This window comes from Pleurodeles waltl, chromosome 3_1 (assembly GCF_031143425.1).
Source record: "Pleurodeles waltl isolate 20211129_DDA chromosome 3_1, aPleWal1.hap1.20221129, whole genome shotgun sequence".
NCBI lineage: Eukaryota > Metazoa > Chordata > Amphibia > Caudata > Salamandridae > Pleurodeles > Pleurodeles waltl.
The window spans coordinates 797,471,041-797,498,838 of record NC_090440.1 but is presented as its reverse complement, the minus strand read 5'-3'; the positions used below and the strand labels follow the sequence as shown (position 1 = coordinate 797,498,838).

At 42.4% G+C, this 27,798-nt stretch overlaps 1 protein-coding gene across 5 annotated transcripts in view; it reads right to left on the bottom strand.

Annotated features, from left to right (window-relative positions):
* Nucleotides 1-27,798, bottom strand: part of DENND2B (DENN domain containing 2B) — a 916,594-nt gene that overhangs the window by 32,607 nt on the left and 856,189 nt on the right. For all 5 annotated transcript variants that reach the window (XM_069223658.1, XM_069223659.1, XM_069223660.1 and 2 more), the window contains 2 exons: nt 4,341-4,518; nt 1,724-1,765 (listed from right to left, as the gene is read on the bottom strand). In XM_069223658.1, the coding sequence (XP_069079759.1) occupies nt 1,724-1,765; nt 4,341-4,518 (220 nt within the window). The remainder of the gene's footprint in view (nt 1-1,723; nt 1,766-4,340; nt 4,519-27,798) is intronic.

Below are 27,798 nucleotides of genomic sequence, written 5' to 3'. Positions count from 1 at the left end.
CTGGCATTGCTTTAAAGTTTGTTGTTTCATACCATCCTTCAACCTCATCAGTACTTAACCTTTTATTTCTATTAGTTGCTGTTTTGCAGGGTCCACATAGATTAAATCTTTTCCTCTTATTTTCATAATTGTAGTTCTTAACATTTCATAAATACTCATAGACAAACATAGCAGTACAGATCTTGTTCAGCTGATGCTAAAGTTCTCCATCCAAGAGACCCTTTTAGTTACTAAAATATTTGCTTGACCTCACAGAAGACCCAGGTGTTGAGCTGTTGCAGCATTTCAAGTGTGTAGATTGTAGGGGTCATATCACAAAACATTTTTGACTGGCTCTATTTGGTGTCCTCAGTGGTAAGTGGCAATGCTTGTGCCAAACACCTTCTACCACCTTTTTCTATGAAGACAGGTGACAAGAACGTTTGTGTTCATTTATTGTGTGGCATTCTGTTGTGGTGGTGATGTGTTCTGTTGTTTCTTTGAGCTGCTGTGTTTGTGTGCTGCACTATACCATTGTAATTTTGTTGTGTTCCACTGTTGACTGTTTCATTGTGATGTGCCCTGTTATGGTTTAATTATGTTATGTTGCTTTGTGCAAGCGCAATTGTGTTATGTTTTGTTCTTTACTTTAGATATAGCAATAAATGTTGCTACTTTTCCAGTCAAAGGCAACACATGCCTTAAATGTTCTCATCAGAGGCAAGCTTTTACCACTAAGGTAGTAAAATAGCACTGCTTCCGCTTTTCAACTACCTAAGAAACCAGTCAAGCTAAAATAGTGGTCGAGACAGAGTCTAGACATATTGCTCACAGAGCTCAATTTATGTGCCGTAGCTCTAGATCTGCTGAGGCAGCACCAGCCTGTAAGCACACCTATGTACCCACAGAGATCACAGGGAGATAATCCGAGTGCAGAATATGAGTTAAGTAAGTAAGCAAGCGATGTTTGTGGCATGACCTGCTATAAATTACTGAAGTGAAAGAAATTAACGAATCCAGATGCTGAGCCACTCACTCATTTTCTACCTGTTCTACTGGATGTGGTTTGTATTTCTTTCATCTCTAAGAGTACTTATTTCTGGCAGGATACAAAATGTGAGGTTGATGGAAATAACAGAAGCTGGATTTTATTATGTATTCCAGGAATTCACACATATGGTATAGTAGCACTCCCTAATGTATCGTTCCTACTGCAGTTTACTGTCTCCTTAAATGACTTTACTGCTATAATCACAATCCTAACCTTGTCACGCAGTGTGAGCATTCACTAAAGGTAATATTCCATGTTGAGCAAAGAAACTGCCTGAAGCTAGTAAATGTTAATAAGTGAGTGAAAGGTATTCTGTGGAGAGAACTGATTTCAAGAGGGATACCTGACACCACAGGTGAAGTAAGACAAGTAAATTCCCACACGCATTTCCACATCCTTAATCAAATACATAGCTAGAGTAGAGTGATAGTATTGGCTCCCAAACAGGCTATCGTTTGATATTATAACATAGCTGTCGCTCTAACTGCCCCTCTGACCCAACCTGTGGACCTAAAGGAATTTCTGGAAAGTGAGAATGTAAAGATGCTCCCTGAAGATAATGCCTAGCAGGCATTTCCCCTATATATAATAATAAAGGATATATATGTATTAACCAACAGTGGTCAGCAGACTTTGTTTTCTCTATGTAATGCATGCAAGTATTTTCTGAGGCCACATAGTTTTGAAGCCTACCTGTCTGATGAAGCGATCTGAACCTAGATCCACCATCAGGGCCTGTATAAACAGAAGAGAAAATCATTTAGAGACTACCACGACATGCCAGAGGGAAAATCACCTCAAGATCTACTGCAAACAGAAATCAAAGGGTCTTCAATCATGACTACATACAAGTTATAAACTTGCAATACGTATAAGCAGCTCAAGAAGTACATTTTGGCAGTCTGAATATAGAGATCTTTGTAGAGATGCTTTAAAAGGTGAGAGGTCAGCAGGTAGGTCGAAAGTGATTAGAGAGGTACTGTTCACAGAGTACGGGTCAGTGTGAAACGGCCCAACTTAGTGCCATTTTCAGAGCCTCCTTTAGTTTGTATTCTATACTCTATTTGTCTATAAATTTCTCGCTTAGCTGAAGGGTCTACATGCGCCTATCTCCTCAACCCACATCCACCTTTAGTGTCTTGGCCTACTCCAGTTAAAGACAGCCTGACAAGTCTATATTTAGGGGCATATGTATCATGGTTTACTCTCACCCTTGAGCCACACAAGGGCAACGCAAACCCTAGAATGACATTTACCAAGCAACACAAGGTCAACTTGCATGGCCCTGTGTGGCTTGGTAAATGTGAAGCAACTCAAGGCAGCGCAAGTTGCTGCCTTGTGTTACCACGCATCCACCATGGATTTTGGCGCACTCCCAGATTTACCATTACTGATAGATCTGGGAATGTGTCAAAACGCTACAACTCTAAAGCGGAGACGTAATGAGGAGCAATATTCTTATTTCTCCTCTTTTTTTTCTCTTTCTACATGTGCTGTATTCTGCAGCAGACATAGAAAGAGGAAAACGCCCCAGAGGATTGTTTTTGTGCAGGAAAGTATCACTTCATACACAAAAACAACCCTGTCTACAATGCAGGCACCTGTGCACCGTGGTGCAAGGGTGCCTGCATTGGCGCTAGGCAGTAGTTTGAGCAACAGCACAGGCAGAGAGCAGGAATGTGCTGTATAATGTTATATACAGTGCCTTCCTGCCTGTTCCCTTTTGCGCAGCAAGGTGGCTTGCTGGGTCTCATGAATATTTGATAAATATGCCCCTTAGTAGCAAGAGTTGGGCATGATGTTCAAATTTAGAGGCAGAATATGTACGTGGCTGTCTCTTTTACTGACGGGATCTTGAGCTTCCTTCTAAGGACAAGGTCTGTGCTCGAAAGTTCTGTTTCCTTTTTTGCTTACCAATACCTCAGTTGTCTCCCCTGGCAATGCGGTCTCTTTGCTATTTTGTGTAGGAAAAAAGAGGCACAGGAGTACTGCAGGGTCCTTTCACTGGGGCTGTACTTATTACTGATAGACTAACTGACTACATTATATAGCACCAGTCCTCTCAGAAAGTCTCTTATCACAGCTTAAATGCGTGCTACTCAACGGGAAGGTCTTGAGTTTTTTCGTAAATTCTAGCACAGAAACAGAGCTTCTAAAAATCTAATGGGTAATTTTGTCATAAACTGGGGACTGAAACTAGAAGAATAATCCGTATCTGATTAATGGTAGTGTGGAATATTCAGGAATACATGACTGGAACTAAAGAGGATCACTGAATGAAAATAGAAATTCCAGGGGAAATTCAGCTTCCAGGTCGTGGAAACTCTTATAAGAGAGGTAAACCACCTGGGAATCACAGTAAATGTGAGATATGTTCTTACATGCTTAGCCCAATCATTACAGCTACATTGTGAGCTTTCGAGAGTCTTAAAATGTGTTTTTCAAAGGGGCTAAAATAATTAGCTTTTCAGAAGGCCAGGCAAAAGTTTATGATTGCCCTAATCAACAAGCCTTAATGGTCTTTTGGGAGAAGAGGCAGAAATTATTGTATCTGGATAAACGTGAAGAATTATCTAGCCACTTCTTTTCGTACTTGAGAGACCCGAGGCACTTTGGATTCGAAAAGCACTGCTTAGATGTTTTACGCTTTTCGGGGAAATCAGCACCCAAAAACTCATGGTGTTTTAGAGGTGTGAACTTTGGTCTCCCTTTGACCACTTAAATGGTGTCCTCTGTCTTGAAATGACCACAGCTCAAGATCCAATAATTTCTCTCATGTGCCATACTTGTCACAGCCTCCTGCAGTGTGTGGCTGGTTTGAAAATGTTCTGCCAGGCCTGATGGGGTTCTCTACCATGACACTGCAAACCCTTGACCTGGCTGGAGCCATTCTAAAACGGTGGAAAAACACAAACCTCGATGGGCAATAAAATGAAAAAAATGTACATTTTATAAAGCAAAAATTCACAAAAAAAAGCAATTCTACAAAATGGTTATTCAATTCGGAATTTCCTTTGGTAAAAGTTATTTTTGAAGAAAAATCATTTTCCTATGACAATCCTTTAAAACGTCAGGTTAATTGAACAAACAAACACAGACAAAGACATAGGACCTCATTACGAGTCTGGCAGTCCAAGGACAGTGTTGGAACACATCGCAATCTAAATTATTCCTCTTTTTGTTTACAATGGTAACAGGAGGATGACATACATAAAATGACGCAATACTGGTGTTCATCAGGAAAGGTTTAGCTTGAAGTGAATGACACATTTTTACCATTATTAGACCAAGAAGCTCTGTCACTTCTTACCTCTTCTACAGGAAGTTCTTTCAGCTTTGGCAGGGAGCTTGACAGCAAGCCAACAAGGAATGGAGTGGGACAGCAGACAATGTCAATCATGGAGGAAGGAAGCACAGGTATGAATGTATGCTGCCAGGAGAAGGGGTACAACAGAGCTACCACAGCATGCGAGCAGCTGGAGAGTGTGCTGAAAATGAAAAGAAAGAATCACTGTCAATTTTATCCTGCGCATTAATACTAATGGTACTTAAATTCACATTGAGTCAAAGTAAGCATATAACAGATTGTAAATAGAAACGTGAAAATCAACCTTTGCTAAAGTTATCATGTATTACTTTACTCAGTTTTAATTAGTAGGTTTTAAATGATAATGAGAGAAATGTTGTGAAACACTTCAATAAAAAAGACAACACAAAACGTGAAAAACACGATGGGCCCAAGTGCATTTTGTGGTATTTAAAGTACTACAATAGCAGTACTACTTAGTACTACTTACTGCAAAATGCAATTTAGAAACCTATGGGTGTGCATCACCAACTCTCCTATGTTTTCTATGGGGGGGATACAGACACACATGTAAGTTTACTATTTAGTAGTAAAAGTGTGAGGGACCATGGTGAGTGGCTGGAAAAAGGGGGATACTTACTACTAAATGGGAGGGGTTTAGGGACGAGTAAGAAGGAATTTCAGGAGGGTTTGGAGGTGTTTATGGCTAGACAGACATCTATCTAAAAAGCAGACAGCACATTGCTATTTGCAAGCTGCACTACTAAATGTACTACAGAACCAAAAGGATTCAAAACAGTAGTAAATGTATTCCAGTGGAGACCTGGAGTAAGTCCAGAATCACACATGGCCAACACCTGGTATTGCAAAATCCTACCATAAAAGTAACAGACTCAGATATTTGAAACAGAACCCTATAGGAAATTATTTTAGAGGAAATCTTTTTTTTTTTTAAATATATATGTATACATGTAATTTCATCTTAAACATTATATACAAATACAAAATAAATATTTTACAATAAAATATCTTGATTTTTTTAACATTAAATGTAAATGTAATTTATCTAGTTCACAATAAAGTTAATACTGCTGGGCATTTATTTATTTTGGTCTACATTAAAAACTAAATTAAATAAATATATATAATTAATTTATATTGATATTTAATAATACAATATTTGTACAATTTGTTTAAAAGTGTTATAAGTGTTTTACATTTTACCTATCCCTTACTACAGGGAGATCTCTGCCCAGGTGGTGGAGAACTCTGCCTACATCTAAAAAGTTAGCAGAAACTTGACACTATTAACTTTCATTTTAAATTAGATATTTAACTAATTTAAACATGTTAAATTATTTATTTTAAAGATTCATTACAAAATTCCAATTAATGCAAAATGTTTGTATTTACTTATGTATTCAAATGACAAAACATTATGTATAGTATAAAAAATTACAGTTACAATTATTTTTATATTTAAAAATTCAAATTATATTCATTTTTACATTGAAATAAAAACGTAAACTATTTTAGCTTAAAGTACTTATACATATCTCTCTCTCTCTCTCTCTCTCTCTCTCTCTCTATATATATATATATATATACGTACACATTTCAATAAATTTATATATGTTTTTAGAATGTCAAATTTGATTAATTTATTTTTAATCTTATTTGGTATGGGATTCTTTTTTAAGTTCCTATCGCCATTATTTTCTAAGGGAGAGTGTTGCAATACCAGTGGTTGGCTATGTGTGGTGCTGGACTTATTCCTTGGTCCCTTTTGTAAGAAGTAACTTTACACTCATAAATTTGGTTTCACTTCCTGTTTCAGGCGGTGGAAACATGTAAGCCTACACTTAGCCACATTAAAACTAAAGGACCATTTTTGGGTGTAAATGTATTGCAAGCAGAAGGAGTACAATTACAAATGTAGATATACTTATGTGTAAAGTTACCTTTGTGAATAGGTCTCAATTATTTTAGAGAGGAGGTATTTTTTGCAGGCTTCACAGAAGAGGTAGAACTCATGTTCAATATTTAGTCGTTCTTGTTTTAGGTTTAACCTATAGTAACTGATAAAACTCCACCAAAGAGGAACTAGATCTGATAAGTGCAAACATATAAATATATCCACAAAATAAAATGGCATTCAAAGAAAGTACAGTGAGAGATAATGTGCCATTTTGTATTTCATCCTGAAGTGGTCAATGTTACTTTGGTACACAGGGCACCAACAAGAAATACTCTTCTAAGATTACTATGCTTGCATTTTGTTGTTTATGGCTGTCACTAAAATGTTATTTCTTTTTCCCTTAGTTTCTTCCAGGTTTGTATGCTTGGAAAGGTGCACAGTGTAGAAGCAAATTTTCTGGTCTGATCTAAATATTTTATACCCTGTAGCGGTGTTAAAATCATACGTTTGCCTGAGCATACTTCTGTTCTTAACAGGTGAAACGGGTGGCTCATAAGAATTTGGCTAATATGAACTCTCACATTTTCCCGTAGACACAGAATGGCTAAAACCCTTTGATACTTGAACCTCCTTTGGTCACAAGTCAGTATTGATAGGAGACCAACTGCCAAACACCACAGGATTTACATGTTCAGTGCAAGGTGTAGTTGAAAGGCGACTGTGAAAAGTGTATTGTCATCATGTGCAGCAGATGGTGGTTAAAGCAAGCCTTTCAACATCCCAAAGCTACAAGGCAAAACTCCATAGCTGCACGATGTCTCATTGTTATGTGTTGTACCTGCAGATAATCCCTGGATTTTTACCAAACCATATTTTACTGCTGGGTTTTTGAGCCCATACTTACAACGTTAACTGAAAAATGTAAAGTCCCAGAATACAATATGATGTCAGCCAAAAAATCAGGACTGTTAGAGGGTTTTAAAATGCATGTCTACAGATTCAGCTGGTGTTATTCAAAGTTTTACAAGTTGCATAGTGTACTCTGCTGTTGACATGGTTGACGACTACTACAGTGTCATAATATTCCCTAAGAAGTTAATGAATGATCCCTGTAAGAAAGTGGATTAATATGTGAGGTGGGTAGTCACCCATCTCAAGACATATCAACACCACCACACTCTCCCCATGATGATCCATGTTGGGGTCCCCACCATGAAAAGGCTGGCGGAAAGTGCGTTGTGACTAGCCAGGCGGCACTGATTTCAACGTGACTGTGGCTGGCTACAACTCTGGTTGCCATCACCACATCTGGATCCATGTTCCTGGTGGGGACGGCGGTCCCCTGGTGGGTCTGTCTGCCAGGGTTGTAATGTGGCAGTCGGACTGACACAGTTGTGGAGATCCGACAATCATCCCAAGGCTGGCAGTCCTGGGACCGGCAGCCTCGTAATGAGGCCCTAAATTATTTAGAAAGCCAAATTGATAATGAAAAATGACATGGATAAAAAGCAGCATCAAATTTAAATCTAAATTGGGTATTAAATGGAAGGTGAACACGCAGTGGTTGTGAGAAAAGAGAGTGAACGCCATAAAGTGGAACACATCAAGGAAATGCTTAATTGACGAGCAGGCAAATTAATACATATTGTGCATGAAATGAGAAAAAAAAACAAAAAGAGGAACCAGAGATATGAATTTTTAAGGATTTAAGTGAAAATAGTGAGATATGGATATTTATTCAGTTAAGCAGCACTGATGATCTAAGAAAGTGGCAGACCAGGCCGCAGGCATGATTTTAATGGAGTGTAGGTCTGATACAGCAAGTGGATTCATCCTGGTCAAAGATTTTATCACCTGGCATAGTCATTTCTATGGAGCTCAAAATCCTTTAGCCAGGCAAGCCAAATGCCATTTCCAAGGCAGAGTTAAACGCAACAAGAGCAAACCACATACCACACGGATACCTTGGAAAAGGATTATCTCATAAAAGAATGTCCCTTCTGGTAACAGTAAGGAGTAAATTATTCAGAAAACCACATCAATAATGAAACAAGACAGATATGGCACAATAAAATAATTTACAAATAATATTTTTTGTACAGGATGTAAAGAAAAACAACAGCATCAAATTGTAATCTAAATTGTGCGTGAAGTGCAAGGTGACCACATAGTGCTCATGAGGAAAAATAGTGAACGGAGCAGAGAGAAACACATCAAGGAAAAGCTTAAATGGCGAGGGGGAAATTTAATACATATTGTGCATCATTCCAGTTTTCACAATTCTAGAAGAACATGCAACAATATCAGCCTGTGTATCTACTATTTGTATGTTGACGACGTTTCAGCCTTCTTGAGTTCGAGGTCATCATCAGGACGGAAATAAACACAATAAAATGATGATTGCTGCCTATGGGATAAACAAACGAAAATCGTAAAGGATGAAGCTAACCAAGTTAAGAAATGGGTCATATTGGTACCAGAGAGGAATCCAGGGCAGCTGTATGGAGTAAGGTAGGTACAGAGAAGGAAAGGGGGAGAAAAATGTACAATCAGATTTCACATAAATTGGCAATTGCTCACAGTTGTTTCGTGACAGTGAATCCTAAGGGAGACAAGAAAATTCAGTCTAAGAAAGGGGGGGCATGAAATGAGGTGTAAATCAGTGAAAGAGGAACTTGCAGCTAACTCATAGGAAAAGCTGGCATATTTGGTACCGTTAGTTAGAGGAGCAACTGGAAAGATACATGTGTAGGGTACTGATGTCGACCATCAGCAGTGGAGACTTGGAGAGATCCAGCCAAGTCTTGGACTTGTGTTTTATCACTCACTAAGTCCCAAGTTTTCAGGCTTTCTGAGGCAGCTCCTCTGGGTCACTTCCCAGGCCCTTAAGGGCAGCACTTAGGGTCTAGGACTCACACTAGAAAAGACCACCACTGAGTCAAGCCCAGGTCCAGTTGCAGTTGGTACTTGTCAACTGGTCACTTAAAGTCTTCTTGTTGTGTGCCAGTAGCCACACAGGAGGTCAGCCAACTGACCCTTAGAGTCCACACCATTGTGTGAGGGGTACAAGAGGGAGCAGTTCCGGCCCTTCGGGGCTCCTTTCAGGTCCAGGCCTCTTTTGATCATCTGTAGGTCAAGCAAGTGGTCTGAGGAGGGCTTCTTGGGGTGCCACATTTACGGTTTGCCAGTCGGAGGGGGTGACTCCTGGAAACTCCTAAATCAATGGAAGTAATCGTCCCCACTTTTGCAGCACATCCGGTTTGTCATACTGCAAACTATCACACAATGCATAATTTTAAGGAATCGTCTGTGCCAGTCAGAGGTGTGTTTAGGAAAATGAACATTCCCCACCACTGTGTCCACTCACAACCGGTTCTGGGGCAAGCCTCCCTCCCACTGGGTGCATTGCCAGTGTAGCTAATGAGGGCCATGAGGATAAAGGCTTTACCTTCTTCAGGACTTCACCCTTACAATAAACCATGAATGAGCTTTCGTCCCCTTAGTACATTATATGTTAATGAATTTCCAGGGCCCAACACAACTGTCTTTCCTGAGCTGATAGGGATCACATGCCCACACCCAGTCCATGCTACCACCAGGTCTTAGCCATAGGTCTGTTGGGGAGATATTTTCATACCTCAATAAGCACAAGCACTGACTGGCAAGCTAATGCAATTTAGCCTACTGGAGTTTCAGGTAGGGGAAATGTCACTATCTAAAAGTTACTTTTACTAAATATTTTACAAAGCTAACTCCACCAATGAATTGGACTTTCCAGTAATATGAAAAGTAGACTTTGAATGACTATTTTAGCTCTTTCCTGACAAAAGTTCCCGATTTAAGTTTATAATTTTTGATATTATCTAGGTCCAGCTACAGCCCTGCCAATGAAAATAGCTTTTGGGATCTAGGACTGGAGAAATATGCAAACTTTAATTTCAAATATGTTCTACTCTTAAATATAAGGCACCCTACTTTGTGGGTGACAAAACTGTACTCAGGGTGTGACTTATTTGTATTTAAAAGCAAGGTTTCTCATCTGTCAAAAAGGATTATTTAGACAGGTTTGACAGCAGGTTTTTAAGGTGCTGCAGTCAGGCTATTCATAGTAGGGCTGAAGTCATGCTTTACAGGCCAGTCCTTATGGTATTACAATAGGTGCTGCAGTCCAGAGGTGGCACTTGACTTCGAGGCCCTGGGTGCATTTTCTGAACCATATGCTTGAAAATGATAGGCAAGTTAAATATATCAATCAGGAATAAGCCTCTTTATCCATGTATAAAAGGGGAGCACAAGCACTTTGCTCTTGTATAACAGGGGTGAGGTGCACAGAGTTCTAATGCCAGCAAAAAAAGGTTCTAGATAAGGGCACAAAATCTGGGGTGACCATGCAGAAAAGGCAGCTTTGCTACATCCCCCACCTTTATCCAGGAATGTTTTATTAAAAACGTTTGAATGCACAGATATCACATTCTTAATTTTCTTAATCCATTAATAGTTGTATAAACCAGACAGAGTCCCCAGAGAGTGAGTGAGAGTTGTAGTGAGATGTGAGAAAAGACACAAGAGAGCCTGTGAGTGAGAGCGCAATACACAGACTTCTTTGCTTTGCAGTCTACCATATATCCTCTGGACACATTGCAGGTGGAAAGTCACTACGTACCTTATAGTACTTCTCCTTTAAATTAAACGTGTATATTATATTAATGACTACACAAAATTATGTTTTAAACTATGTCAGATAAGCAAAGATTCCAAAATGTTTGGAGAATACTGAGAGAACATGACTGTAATCCACAAAATTAAACACTGAAATGAGGAAAGCCTAGCAATATTACACAATATATAAGTTAAAGCAGTTCTTTGCTTATCCCAGCAACATAAAAAAGCAAGTAGTTAATACACTCAACATTAAATCACATCTATAATTCATTTTTTGTCATTCCCATGTGTTATTGTTTAACCAAATGATGATCTTCGGATTAAAACACATTTTTCAGGTAAAACAACTTTAAATATAATGTTTTTCTATTTCCTCCTCCATTCATAATCTTATTACTAGCTCATTTAAAACTCTCTGTATGTTTGTACCTTTGAAAATATTCAGACATGCAGGTCATGTATTCTACCACATCACACACAGGTATGCCTCTAGCTGCATGCTCCAATGTCTTGTTGCGGCTAAGTGCCTCACTCCATCAGCAAGCCTTTTTTTTCTGACTCCAAGCTTAAGTCAAGGAGCAAGGGCATTGCAGTGTCATGAGCGCAGTGCACATTGGTGTAAGCATGTGTCACTGATTCTGTTTTATGCAAATAAATGCATCACTATTTTGAGATAGGAGCACAAATGCACCATCATCACTACCAACCTCTGTTACATTACGTTACATTATGTTATATGGATTGTATGGACCACTGCCTGCTCTGAAAAAATGAAACAAAAACGCTTCATTTTTAGTTTTTGTAATGCAGCCCGTTTTCCTTTAAGGAAAACGGGCTGCATTACAAAAAAAAAAACAAAAAAAACTGCTTTATTGAAAAGCAGTCACAGACATGGTGGTCTGCTGTCTGCAGCAGGCCACCATCCCTGTGAGGGCCGCCACTCGCAAGGGGGTCGCAAATTGCGACTCACCTCATGATTATTCATGAGATGGGCATTTGCGACCCCCTTGCGAATCGCAGATGGTGTCAGGGACACCATCCTACATTCGGATTTGCGACTCGCAATTTGCGGGTCGCAAATCTAAACCTACCTACATGTGGCCCCAAGAACCACCAGACACCTCCCAGAAAGAAACAAATGTCAGAAACATAACACAATACGTTACCCTACTCAGGGACTACAAAGCATGTTACTTTAGGTCTAACACAATAAGACCTTGAATATTAATATTCCCCCTGCAAGACTTATATGATTAGACTTACAAAAAATCTGCAATGTTGTTTCTACAGCATGTACTACTCATGACAATAGCTTTACCTACTTGTTCTGACTATGCAGCGATGATCCTAAATGAATGTGCTTGGCTGCCTATTTTCTCTCCTATTGGATGGGCTGCGCAGTCTCAGAAGCCTCCGCCGAACATCACATTTGTACACAGCACATATGACTTTGGAGAATAGGTTGTTTTCTTTCTGACTGCACATAGCACCTAAACCCAAAAACTGACAACACAACCTCTACATGAATTGATCATAGACAGCTCTTACGTGAAGCTGCACCACAAATCCAATATCCCATAGGTTAGATTTCATCAGAGATCCAACACCACTCACCAGGAAAAATAGCACCACACACCGCCACCACTGACACCTACAAATGGTCCTTGTCAGGCAGCACATACCAGCTTGACCCTTCTCACCATCGTGCACACATCACAACGCCATAGCCATGTTGTTTGGAAAGCACTTCCAAATCAAACGCACAGACATACTCCATATCAACGTATACACTAGAACCACTCCAATAAAAACATACCATACCCTCCTGTCTACAACATGACATCATCGTTACCCACTGGGATGGTGATGTTTTTACAGAAAGTACTCTTCGCTGATAGAAAAATATTTTGGTACACCCAGACATTCAGAGAAGGGGCTACAAATATGTACCAGGGTCTAACTCATGTCACGTTCACACTACCTTACACACTCCATTCGAAACATAAGAAACGCTCTACTGAGGTCACACAGCCAAGCACCAACTGGTAAGATGAATTAACAAGTGATGGCAGTCTCGGCTGCTACGGTGCTGTAACAGTGGTGCTGTGCATATGCCACGCAAGTGCAGGACGCTGCATTACCAGAGGCGCAAGTGCAGTGAAAGGTAGCAGGGCCAGCACTGCCCCTTCTGCCGCCGGTAGGCTGCATGGAAAGCTGCTGCTTCCATAGCAAGATGGGCTACTGTGCCCCTGAAGACCATTCTACTCGCGGCCTCATGCAGTGCGGGTGGCTGATTTTAACATTTGTGTCGGGGCTCATTTTAGTTTTCAGTCCAGCTCAGGATAGAAGGCACCTGGGAGGCTTTGGTTTATGGCCTGTGCAGACCACGACTACTGGAGATTGATATGCGGGATTCGGCTCCACGATTCCATTCTAATTCAATAAGCAGAAAGTGATGGTGATTACTGTATTTTTGTGGACCATGGCAGCTTTCCCCGAAGGCATCAGAGTGCAGAGCATTCTGGGTAGCCGGCCAGAGCCTACCACCTACAAGAAAGCTGCTGGGATAGATGGGAAATTGCAGGAAGTAGGAGGTCAGTACAGCTCCTACTGTGGCCCTGCACTGGGGTAAGTGCTTCCTCCTGTGAGTAGGAAGCATGATTTAGAAAATGTAATGTTACCATTGATAACATGTTATCGGCTGTGCTTTGGCTAAGTTATTTGCTGCTAAAATATCTATGAAGTAGCTCTTACATGAGGGAATGTGATATCTTCTTATCACTGTCTTCTGTTTTTAGTCCCCTTTTTATATTTTTTTAATTCTCTTTTGTAAATGTTTTAATTAACTGAAACAAATAAATAAAAATAAAGATTTACTTTGCATGGGAACCTGTAAGAGCAGGTACTTGTGTCATACGTGCTACCAGGGTAGTTCCTTCTATTTGTTGTGTTGTACCAGGACAACATTTCCCTGTCCCAAGCCTCTTAAAATGGAGTTAGACAACCATACTTCCCTGGGATGTGTGCATGATTCAGACATCAGGAACATGTGTTCTATACCTTGGGTGTCAGTGCTGTATCTATTCTGTGTGTCATTAAAACCGTATTGCTGCTGTACATGTTGCAACAGTTTTGTGTGTTAAAGGGAAGCAAGCACTGCAGACCATGCTGAACCTGTCGTGTGTGTGAAGGAAGTAACGACAGTGAGCCACTTGCATAAACTGTTGATTTCCCGCCACTAGATGGCAGCAGGTTTCCACTGAGACGCAGTTAATTTAAGAGTATTATGCTATGTATTTTCAGTTTTCACTTCTACAGTTTCTTTAGAGTAATTTGTGGACATGGTTAAAAAACACATACATAAATGCCTTCCCAGTCTGCCAGCAGTGTTGCAGAGTCAGGGACCTGATTTCGCTGCGCTTTTATTTGTTAAACCGGCTGCAGAAGGCACAACCACACGTTTGTTTTCCTCTTCCCTACTCATCTACCACATTCTCAGACTCACTGTAGTGTCCGACATTTCTGGGTTTCATAACACTTCCCCAGAATGTTTGATTTTCTTGCAAAAACCCTCGCTGTGGCACTCCTAATTTGCTGTAATTCCGAGACTGCAGGCAGGGCAGCTTAAGTGTGTTGAGGTTGTTCAGTTGTGATAAAGCGATACTGATCCTTCAGGTGGGGTTGACTTAGAGGCCACTTTCACCTTAAACCTCTTATGGTGACTCTGGAGGTATTTTCGGTTCACCAACTAATAGTTCCCCTAGATCTACTGTGGCATACGAGTTGTTGGAAAGTGGGATATGTGTGTCCAGCGGCAAAACAGTGCAAGTTACACTAGTGAAAAAAGACTTGTAGCACAAATGGTGCAGAGATCTGTGCGTTAGTTGCTACATCCCGTCCCCGTCAATAATTAGCTCAAAGTCACCATCTGTGAAGACTGATCTCAGGAACTCACCAAGTGTCCGAAAGGGAAATCTCTGGGGCACACCAGTCTTTCCCATGCAGTCGGTGAATTCCTATAACCAGCCCACTTCTTACCTCCACTAAGCGTGGAGACATTTCGCCGTAAATATCTCCGCCTGGCCAATGGTTGCCTCCCACAATCCCATTTGTAGAGTTGTTCTCCTGGGTTGCTGTGACTCTGGGGGGCATATTTATACTCTGTTTGCGCCGAATGTGCATCAAAAATTTTGATGCACGTTCGGCGCAAACCTAACACCATATTTATACTCTGACTCCCGACCCCCTGAACGTCAAAATCCCTCCGTGTACGTCATTTTCTGGATGCGGGAAACCGCCTTGCATTAATGAAATGCAAGGTAGGCTTTCCCATCCAAAAAATGACTTTAAAGCCTGTGCGCCTTATTTATACTCTCGCGTCATTTTGATGCACAGGAGGGGGCAGGCATTAAAAAACAGCACACAGCCTGATGTGCGCCGTTTGTTAACGCCTGGGTGAGGGCAGTCATTAAGGGACATGTGGGACCACTTCCTTGCTCTCTGACCATGGAAGCAGTCCACAGGTGCCCTTCCCTGCCCCCAGGAACACCCCCTGCCACCCCCACCCACCCCTGGAGGACACCCTTGGATGGGGGGACCCATCCCAGGTAAGTTAAGGTAAGTTGAGGTAAGTATTTTTTTTAAAAACAATTAGTGGCATAGGGGGGCCTAACATGGGTGCCACTGTGCCCAATGGCCATGGGGGCATGACTCCTGTCTTTCCTAAGACAGGAGTCATTTTAATGGGGGTTGTGCGTCAAAAAGTGGCGCAAGTCCGGTTTGAGCCATGATTTTTTACTCAAACCTGACTTCCACCATTTTTTGATCAACAACCCCCATTTTTCCCTACGCCGGTGCTGCCTGGTTTGAGTCATTTTTTTTTACTCTAACCAGCCCGCAGCGCCGGCTAATTCAATCCTTTAATAAGGCGCCCGCCTGGTGCGTAGGAATGGCGTTAGCCGGCGGTAAATCTTTTGACGCAAACCAGCGCTGGTTTGCATCAAAAAGTATAAATATGGGCCCTGGTTTCTTCTCCAAGCCCTCCTGGCTGTGCAGAGCTATGGATAGCATGAAATAATTAGATCAAGGTCTGAACATGCTTAGACATTCAAAATGGCCTCCATGGTTCCTCCGCAACCGGATTATCTGTTGTCAGAAAAAAACCTTGCGTGCGAATATTGGGCCTGGAGAGGTTACAATCCTCCTAAAGAAAGCAGTCGGTAGATTCTGAAATGCTAATGAGACTTGTTTCTTTTGGAGAATAACACTGTAATCACTCACATTGTCTTTGATGTCAGTGCTTTCGTCTCTGAATCTGGAGAAGCTTCAATGCATTAGTTGGGTTGGTCAACGGTACCAGAGTCGGCAACAAAACCCCCTCCATTCTCACTTCTATATAATGAAAATTATCGCATTGACACGTTTATGAATTTTAACAGGATTAAAGAGGTATCAAAATGTAATTTAGACTCTAGAATAATAGAGTTTATCGAAACAATATTGAATTTCTAATGATTACTGATTAAAATACATGTGCAAAAATAGAAGAAATGTAGTACTCTGCCATACATTTTGAAATGTATTAATAGAATGAGTGCACATTTACATTGAATATGACATGCATATTATTGAAACATTATTAATGATGAATCTATAAGTGTGTGTATTAAATGTGTTTTATTAAATCCTATTAATTATGTGTATTGATGAAATGTATTTGTGTTAGCTCAAGTGAGGCCTGCAAGATGTATTTTTTGACTGTGCAGGAATTCTGTTTTATTTTTTCATAACATGAGTTTTCTTTCAAATCTCATTCCCAACTTTAGGTAATAGGCCCCATTGTTTAAGCATAGAGAGGTTGTATTTCAGTGGCCTTCGAATCAGAACATTGTGGAACATGGACTGTCAGTTTATACATTTGTTTCAAACCTGCATGGAGTCACACGGATGAAAGACGTTCCCATGACGGTCTTGGGAAAGGATGCATATTTTGCAGTTTGGAGTCATGTGGTCAGTTATTGAACAATGCCCCTTTGATAAAATGTTGGACTTATTCCCCTGGCAAATCAAATTGTTTTATTAACTTTGATATTATAGTGTTATTTTTTACTTCGGGCAGAGTTGATGCCAACAGATTTTCAGATGCCTTTCGATCTGAATCTTTGCAGTGCTCTGTATGCTAAACCCCTTGGAGAGGTATATTCCTCTCTACCTTGCTCCTTGCCCTTTGAGATGCCCTATTGAGACTTAGAATGTTCTCCCCCACGCCCTTTCAGGTGACTCTTAAGCGAGCCACTGACATGCTGACACTTTCCCTTTTTACCTATCTTTTCCCTACCTTAGTTAGATCCTGGTTGTCCAAGTTTTCCTGTTTCCAATTTTTTTAATCCTTTTTGTCTTTCGTCCACATATTTGGCCCCACACATGTCAGTCCCTAATTCTCATATAGTAGGGTTATACCTTTGCTCATTTGAAAATTGTGAATGTCTATTGAAGTTGATTCATGTTTGCCCAGCCTGAGCAACGCTTATTATCTTTACCACAATTGATTCTCTTAGTGCTCTGTATTTTGGTCATTGAATGTTTAGTTTTGTTAATGTTAGTTTAAATAAACCTCTTTCATCACCTTGGGCAACCCCTGGTAATACTGTATGTTTATAACGTCGTATTGAGAATAATCTACATGACTTTATTCCTGAGTTTGTGATAAATCTCTTCAACTTTATTCCAACTGGAGTTTTCCTTTTGTGGCCAAATGGGCCATACTGTCCGAGATTTATTGCATGGTAAATGAAATTTGTTTAATGGTTCTACTACACTCTATCGCTGGGTCAAAAGATCCATTGACCTGATGAGCATTGATTCCTGCAAAGGATGAAAATGCTACAGCACTGGCCATGTCTGATCTGTACACTTACAATAGTGGACCAGGCAAGCTTTCTATGGGTCACAGTAGAAAACTACTATACATATTCTGCAACAAATTCAGTAAAATCTTTGTTGAAAGGTAAACCCATGTATCCAATCAAACTAGTCCCCTTTCCGAATGCACTCCATGGTCCTTCAATTAATCACAAGCAATGTGTCATGTCCTCCTGCAATTCCACACACATGTTTTAAGACTCTCCTTATCTGGTCATCCTATCTGGCGCCTTGATATGTGCCCGTTCTAAACATTCTCCGTACACAGTGCCTCTTCTGCCGCCACTCGAGGACCGTCTTAAACATTATACTGATTAAGCTTATTTTGTTGTGTTAGCAGCCTGGTATTGACTAGCGTGTCAATACAAGACTATATAAATTCCATTTTCATATAATGACAATAATTACACGTGGTCCTCTTTTTTCAAATTTCAACAGGGGCACCAATGATTCGATGGAAATGTGGTATAGCTATTTATTCTTTTAAAGTTATTTTATATAACATGACCAAAGCTTAGGAAGAGGTGCAGTGCTTTACCGAGACTTGTATTGCAACAGGAGCATCTCAAACACAAACTGCTGCCAGAGCATTGAATGTTCAAGGTCTGTTTGAGACCTGGAAGTGATTTGGAAATGGGTGTAAATATGTAATTCAGACAGCATATGAGTATACCTATCAATGTATCGTCTAGTACAAGCCACAGCATGTTTGTGCATTTAACCAGACCTTATGAACTTCAACCAGAATCTCTCACATACTACATCCAACACGTTTCCAACTGCATGCTTCCAAAAGGTGCTGTGGAGCAGGAGCTGATGAAAATCAAAGTGCCTCACAGGCTTGTCAGGGTTATAAAGTGCTATACAAATGTTGTTAAAAAATACAAAACAATTAGAAACTTCTGTGGCGCCTAAGCCCTTGACTGCCGTGGTGAAACAACCGGAGCTCTTCTGCAGCATAGAAGGCCATCTCCCACTGCCATTTGATATGGGACACACTTCTTTAAATGACTATGAAAGCTCACAATATTACTATGTTAATACTGCAATGATTTTGATAACTATCAGATTATTGTTTTCAAATTGAGAAATTTAGGATTTCTGATGGATACTTCTTCCTGCAGATTCCTGACCTCATGATCCATTCAGTTGTCAAATTGGACCAAAATATTTTTTCCATCAAAACTTCTGTCCATAGTTGTCCAACCCCAGCGCAGGAAACAACGAAATCACCCCATCACAAGACCTCTGCAACTCCCTCGCTTCATACTTCCACAACAAGATCGCGGACATACACAACAGCTTCAACAACCAACCAACGCACACCATGACCGAACAACCACCCCCCACCACCACCCTCCACGCCTGGACCCCGATCAGCACCGAAGACACCATCCGCACGATGAACTCCATCCACTCCGGATCACCGACCGACCCCTGCCCTCACCACGTCTTCAACAAGGCCGACGCTGTCATCGCACCCCACCTGCGAGACATCATCAACACATCCTTCGACACCACCATCTTCCCCGAGAGCTGGAAACACGCCGAACTCAGCGCTCTACTCAAGAAACCAACAGCGGACCCCACCGACCTCAAGAATCACCGCCCCATCTCGCTTCTCCCGTTTCCAGCCAAAGTCATCGAGAAGACCGTCAACAAGCAGATGGCCGCCTTCCTCGAGACGAACGGATCCCTCGACCCCTCACAGTCCGGCTTCCGAGCCAACCACAGCACCGAGACCGCCCTCATCGCCGCCACCGATGACATCCGAGCCCTGATGGACAATGGAGAAACAGCGGCCCTCATCCTCCTAGACCTCTCCGCGGCATTCGACACGGTCTGCCACCGCACCCTAGTACGGCGCCTCAGCAACATCGGAATCAAGGACAAGGCGCTGGAATGGATCATCTCCTTCCTCGACGGAAGAACACAGAGAGTCCGCCTACCACCGTACAAGTCAGAGGCCTCCGAAGTCATCTGCGGCGTCCCACAAGGATCATCTCTGAGCCCCACCCTCTTCAACGTCTACATGAGCCCCCTCGCGGCCATCGTACGCAAACACAACCTCAGCATAATCTCCTACGCCGACGACACCCAGCTGATCCTCTCCCTGACCAACGACCCCGCCGCCGCCAGAGCCAACCTGCACGAAGGGATGAAAGAGGTAGCCGAGTGGATGACGACCAGCCGCCTGAAACTGAACTCGGACAAGACGGAGGTTCTCATCCTGGGCTCTTCACCCTCCGCCTGGGACGACTCCTGGTGGCCTCCCGCCCTGGGCACCGCACCCAAACCGACAGACCATGCACGCAACCTGGGCTTCATCCTGGACTCCTCCCTCTCCATGACCAGGCAGGTCAACAACGTCTCCTCGGCGTGCTTCAACATCCTACGCACACTTCGGAAGATCTTCTGGTGGATCCCCACCGAGACCAGGAGGACCGTCACCCAGGCCCTCGTCACCAGCCGACTGGACTACGGTAACGCCCTCTACGCCGGTACCACCGCCAAGCTCCAGAAGAGACTCCAGCGGATCCAGAACGCCTCAGCCAGACTCATCCTCGACATCCCACGATCCAGCCACATCTCCGGACATCTGAGAGACCTGCACTGGCTCCCCGTCAACAAGAGAATCACCTTCCGCCTCCTCACCCACGCACACAAAGCCCTACACGACCAAGGCCCGAGCTACCTCAACAGCCGAGTCAACTTCTACGCTCCCACACGCCACCTCCGATCAGCCAACCACGCCCTCGCCGCCGTCCCCCGCATCCGAAGAGCGACTACAGGAGGAAGGTCCTTCTCCTACCTGGCCGCCAAGAACTGGAACTCCCTCCCTCCCGACCTGCGCCTGACCCAAGACCACCTCTCCTTCAGGAAGAAGCTGAAGACCTGGCTATTCGAGCAGTAGCGGCACCCCCCCCCCCCCCCCAGCGCCTTGAGACCCTACGGGTATGTAGCGCGCTTTATAAGTGTCATTGATTGAACGATGATAGGGGTGCTGACTTTCTTATAGTGCCAGCCATGACTATGTGGAACCCCCACCAAAGAGACAGCAACAGTTCCTTTTTTCTGTGCTCAAGAGCTGCTTTTCAGAGAGATTTAGGGGGTCATTCTGACTCCCGCCGGCGGCGGTAACCGCACGCCCGGCGGGAGCCGCCGAATGACCGGGCGGTCATTCTGAGTTTCCCGCTGGGCTGGCGGGCGACCGAATGGAGCCAGCGGAGTGGAAGGGGTGCGACGGGTGCAGTTGCACCCGTCGCGATTTTCAGTGTCTGCCACGCAGACACTGAAAATCTATGTGGGGCCCTGTTAGGGGGCCCCTGCAGTGCCCATGGCAATGGCATGGGCACTGCAGGGGCCCCCAGGGGCCCCACGACACCCGTTACCGCCATCCTGTTCCTGGCGGTGAAAACCGCCAGGAACAGGATGGCGGTAAGGGGGTCGGAATCCCCATGGCAGCGCTGCTTGCAGCGCCGCCGTGGAGGATTCCCTGGGGCAGCGGGAAACCAGCGGGACACCGCCGGTTTCCCGTTACTGTACCGCCGCGGTCAGAATGCCCATGGAAGCACCGCCAGCCTGTTGGCGGTGCTTCCGCGGTCAGGGTCAGAATGACCCCCTAAGTCTCACAAAACATTTTTTCTCTATAAACAAAAAATGCAATACCGAACATGTCACCCCCTAAATGTTCAGGTTTCAAACCTCATAAGTACTGTTGGGGAGTGGGGGGGGGGGGCGGTCAGATGTTAGTTAGCAACCTACATAATGTTTGCCTCTGGAGTCTGGACTCGGGTCATGACTCTGAGGCCTTCGAGTTATGCCAGATTATGCAACCTAAGGCCATTGAAGAGAATGTGACTAAACTGTTTATGGCATGATCCAAGGATGATAGAGGGGCAGTTGCAGGTCGAAGCATTGGTCCAAGGTCTAGGTCACTGGGGGTCATCGACATCAGGATCTTCTCACCACAAACATAAGCAAAAGAGGAGACACAGTAGGAGGAAGAAAAATAGAGGTACGTTTCCAAGGGGTTCTCCTCCCCATCAGGCTCTTCTACAGACCTGGTTGAAACCCAGGCTTTTTTGAGTCCGAAACCACTGGCCCCACCAGCGGAGGTTCCAGCACCACTGCCACCTCTAGCGGCTGCCAGGCAGACCTGCACCCCAACTTCACGGCAGCTGGTTTACATCCACCTGAATGATATGCTTGAGATGTTCAGGAGGCTGATGGTCCCGTCTAGAGTGCTTTCGGGCCCCATGTGACATTAACTATGTTTAAGAAATCTCAATTTCAGAAAAGTCTTTTCAAACAAAAGTGGCTTTTTTTTAACTAACTAGAATCAAAGCTGAAGTACTGAAGAGTGAATGAGAAAAGATTAAACAACAACAGAAAGAAGAGAGGCCTGGGTGGAGTAAAACATGACTAAAACTAGCACAGCTTTTAGCATCCAGATTACTGTTATGTTTTTATTAGAACAATGCTTAAGTGTTGATTACCTGAGTGCGTTTCACTATATGTTAAATATTAAGCTTATGCTTTCTAGACCAGATACTACTTTTTGCTCTTTTTAAAGTGTTTTTTCATCTTAATTATTCATTGGACCAGATTTGGTTCCATGAGCTGGAGCCTGTTCCAAAGCCAAAGCTCTGCATCTTGAACCTGGGAATATTTGCCCGCCTACTGATGCCTTCCACATACTGAGGCTAGTTGATCATGTTTTTTTAAGTAGTTAGGAGTGTGTCCATGTAGGAGTTTTTGTGTAGCGACGGCAAGTTTGAACATAATTCTTGACTCGACATTTAGCAGTGTAATTTCCTGAGTATGAAGTTGTGGTGGGGAAAATTTATAGCTACTTGTTAAACTCGATCGGAACTATTTTGACTGTTTAGGTGTGAAAACTGCAACATATGGTGCTGCAAAAGGCACTTGTTGGTTCTGCGAGTGTCTTTACATTCGCGAGCATATATACTTTAAATACCCTGTGGTTGTGTGTTGATAAATTACTTATTTCTTTCATTCAGGACTTAATTAATTCCTCAAGCTTTAAGCCGGTAATATCTTTAGAACGTGCAAGCTTCATCTGCAACGCGCAACACTGAAAGTGTGGTATATTGGCGATGCCACTACACCCCAGAAGTACTTGTAGATGTTCAGTTTACATTATATGCACGCAGGTATCACAGGTGCAGGGTTTGCACATTCACAAGCTGGGGGTGGATCACTCGATTTGGCTGATGTGTTTGTGTGCACAGCTTTATTCACAAACGTGCGAGCAACAGACACTGACACCCGCATTCTCTTATGAACCAGTAACAGGGCAGGCACAAGGCAGCCATGCGTCACTTTAGATCACTGTCTCCCACTCAAAGGGCCCTACATGAATGTGCTTGAGCGATGGCGAATCCATTTTAAATTTACCGCTGATAATTCTTGGGGTTAACAACGACATTTCTAACTTTCGAGAGCATGTGTCCTTGCAATGCTCTGCAGAGGTTTCTGGACCTGCTCTGTCAGAGGATCACATCGCTTCAGCCCCTTTGTCTGGGGAACCACAGCATAATTCAGTTACAAGAACATGCCAGGTTGTGCAAACACCCCCGTGTGGTCCTCCCATAACACCAGGGTCTTCATGAGAACACTTGGCCCTTGTGGGGTACTGAAATTAGCTCTCGAATGTTTTTAATTTAGACTGGTGGGTGATGAAGGCACGACCTAGAATTATTTTAACAAAAGGAAGTTGATGTGAAAATAAGAAAATCAGTGAAATATTTCTTAAGCATCCTGTAACCACAAGTGATAATCCTGAAAATTTGGCTTGCTGAAGGCTCACAATCCCTCAGAGAGGTTTCACTGCTTGAATTATTTTCATTGGACATACAATATGCTGTACGTAATACACAAGGGAATATTATAAATGTTTAATATCAGAAAAATATGCTGAGCTTTGCACTCTGCTGTATTAGGAAAAATGCATACCATAATGCTATTGGCAGCCTCCTAAGCCATAGCTGGGGCAGAACCAGAGGGAGACAGCCACGTGAAGTCTCCAGTCTGGGCTGGAGGGAAGGAACAGCACCATTACGAAGACCCACGTCTCCACCATAAACTGGAAAGAACATAGGCGATGATTACAGAGAGCGCAACCCTCAGGTGTGGTCACAGATGTTCTGCATCAGGCAAATGGCATTGTTGTGACTAATTTACAACTTGTAGGACAAATACGAACAATCAACAGGAAAACAATGCTGTTATCGTTGTGCTGATTAGTGGCACAGAGACCAGCCATTTATGTTTCTGTGTGGTTAGGAGGCAAATTGAATAAATCCCCGAAGGCTGAAGAATTTGTCGAGCGGGTTCCATGCTTGTTCCACCTGCTCTGCAAACTGTTTTTGTTTTTAAAGAATTAACTCCCAAAGCAGAGTTTGTTCTTGAAAACCAAAATATAATTCTTTTAGCACTCAGGGAGAGCCTTCCTCCTGTGCTTTGGGTTCGTTGACTGACTTTCCTGCCCGGGACCAGCAAGCCCCCCAAGGCAGTCATGGGAAGGAAGTCTAATGATGGCCGGTCACCACTGGCGACCATCACTGCGAATAATGGGACCTATAGCAAGCAGGCAAGGAGGTCAGACTTTACTGACATCGGAGCTACTGAGGCTTTGCTTTTGGGAACCCAATATTTTGCCACCAGTAAATGAGGCAAGTGAGCCACAAGTTTGAAGGAGCGTGAGCCCTGTTGATCGACAGTGGGGATTCAACTCTGCCAACTTATTTTTCATTAACTTGTGTCTGCTTGTACCTGTGAATAGGCATTAGAGAAATATAATAAGAATGTACCTGTACCCCATTCCATGGCAAGTTGCCACTATACTCCTTCTAGGTTTCACAAAGGGCACAAGATAAATACAGCAGACGTGGATGACAGCACCACCAGACTTCCTTTAAAGCATCATTATTCAGATGTGCTCTAGGGGTACCTTCATGATTAGACCCCAATAGTATACCGTATTGTTAATGTAATATTACAATAATTGTGAATTAAAAAGGGCACATTGTTGGTTTTGGTGGTGTTACCATGGTGGAGCTTTACTCCTGTGTTCTGATTATCAGATGTAGCATACGAGTGCAGTGGTATGCTTACCTATTGTTTAATGGCCAAATCTCAACTTCTGTATCACATAATTTACACTTTCATCAGATATCCAACAGCACTTATCACCATCACACACCACACACCACCATTCCATCTACACCAGTAAAACTGGCCAGTCAGTAAAAAGAACATTATTTCAACCCAGAGGCCATAAAAGTCAAAATAGATAAACAACATACATCCAATTAAAAGAGTTTAAATCACTTCCTGGTGCACTTTAAATAGAAACAAAGAACATAAATACGGATATGTCACAGGTGTCCACAGATAACATGCAAATGGATAGTTAATAGCATGACTCCATATGGAAATCAGACACTTATTAAGATAAAAACAAAATGCTGCAATATACACACTAGACATTAAACTGGAAGCATTTAGTGTCATTTATTTAATTAAACAACTTTATACGCAGGTACAATAAACAGATCAAAAGAGCAGTAGCTGCTTACAGTACCAAAGTCAGACCATCCAAATAGATGAAAAATCAATTCAAGTGAATTTCACAATTGAAAACAAGAGAACAAGAACCTTGCAGCCATGTTCGCCATGTACTCCTACCAATATATTGATTATTCTCAAAGAACTATGCTTCACTTGAAAAAGGAGCCAGATCATCTAGGCTACACAGCTTGGAGACTGGTTTAGACTGCAGTAGCTGTGTGGGTACTATCTCCAGCATCAACTCATCTCAGTTACTGAACTATGATCAATTTAAACCAAAGCTTAAAAATACACAAACAAAATTATAAAAGGCATTTTTTTATTTTAAAAAGGGTAAATCCCTAAGACAAGCTGTGCGAACATGCAAGAAATGCAAAATTATGTCAGGGTCACCTATGAGGTGACTCTAAATCTCTACTGCTCAATTCTCATAAAACCAATTAAAGCACCGACTCACTTTCTATCCCTCTATCGACCAATATAAGCCTATAGAACTGGTCCTTTCAAGGTAGTGCATATTAGAAAGACACCTCTTCCCATCACAACATTGCCACAGATTCAGATTGTTGGCAAATCACTGCCCAATCAAGAGCTCTGTCATGCACCACACTAACATACACCCTAGAAACACTCAAAACTGACAGAAACATAACATAACATCTGGCACACTATGTAGCATCAATTACCCACTGATGTTTACGTATGAATCATTCATTACTAACTCAGTAATAGGTGAATGACAGTACGATCCAAAGACAACCAATACAAAAGTATTTCAGCACATCAAACATACATATAAAACATTACAAACAACTTTCCTAGCTGAAAGTCATTTTTCTTTGACACTAACAAATCAGTTCTAAAGTCAACATAAACCAACCCCTCTAATACACTGACACGTCAAAATGCAACTAATAACATTCCCAATCAAATAATGTCAACCCTAGTTTCAAATGAAGAGAAGCCCAGACTAAAACAGTATCAAGGTGCTATATGAATGTTTGAAAGTGCTATAACCGTGCTAGAAACATATTGTAGCTTGCGCCTGCAACAGCAGTGGAAATACATCTCCCATGACAGTCTTCTTCTGTGTCACAGATCCTGCATCCTGCAGCAGCATTAAGAAGTCGCTAGTAGGCATCTGGGATAAAAAATGAACCTGGTCTGAGCCACATCACCACAGTGGGAGGTGGCATGGGGGGCACTGCAGCGGGGACTGCTATATCATGCAGAAGAGGCAGAAATTCAGTGCTGTGACATTAGAATGTCATTTGTGGTTAGATGCATTTCCTGAATGGCACCAGACCATAGACCACTCTTGGCTCCTGCTCCTGCTCCTGGCCTGTCCAGTGGAACAATCTAGTCTCCCCCCACTCTCGAGCAGCACAAGTCCATTTTCTAACCCCCTGGTGCAAGTACTTAATTCAATGCACCAACAGGAATTAGAAATTCAGTTGGACTGTGACTGATACACAACCCACTTACCAGTATTGTCGGGTGGTGTATTATGGTCACGATTAGTCAATTTAGAGGAGTTCAGGGACACAGAAGAACTCCAAACTCTCTTTAGTAAATGGATAATAATCTTAAAATAGCACTAAAAGAAAAGGATAAAATATTACATTTTATTTTCTAAAAAACTAAGTCTAGTGCATAAAATCAGAATGAAAACCACACTGAATGCAAAAAAATAAATGTAGCAACGCATTACACGGTCAGAAAAAGCAATATGAACATTCCTAACATTGTCAGCAAGTTCCTAGCATCCTGACACCCTATACCTACTTCTAAGCACTATGCTAAGACTTGGCTGAAGCAGAAATTATCAAGCCTATCAAGTACATTTCTTAAGGTGGATCGCACAGCATACCTTTTCCCTGTAAGAAATAGATGTACAGCTACTTTCTATCGCAGCCCTTGCCTGGGAATGTTAAGCAACGCTGGGCTCAAGGGCACCTCTTTGTGCCGTTTATGGAACCTCGGAGCAACCTACGACTGAGGACTGGTGTGTTGCAGCACACCTGTGTGACCTTTGGCCTGATAATTCAGTCACAAAGCATCCGGAAACTATGGAGTTTATACAAGGCTTTTTTCTAGCACCTGATCACCAATTTCTATCTCATATTTATAAGTTTGCCAACACTAAAGTCCCAAAAAGACAAAATAGGTATGGCAAAAAATGCATCATCTCAGTTCATTTCAGCATCCAATGAAAGGATCCATATTGACATGGCAGTGGTCATAACAGAAACAACAAATATATGTCAGTCCAGATAGGAGGCAGACACAATAGTAACACTCTGTGCATGTCTAAACTTTGCATTTTCTAATAGAAAGAGATAAAAGAGTCAAGAGGCAAGCACA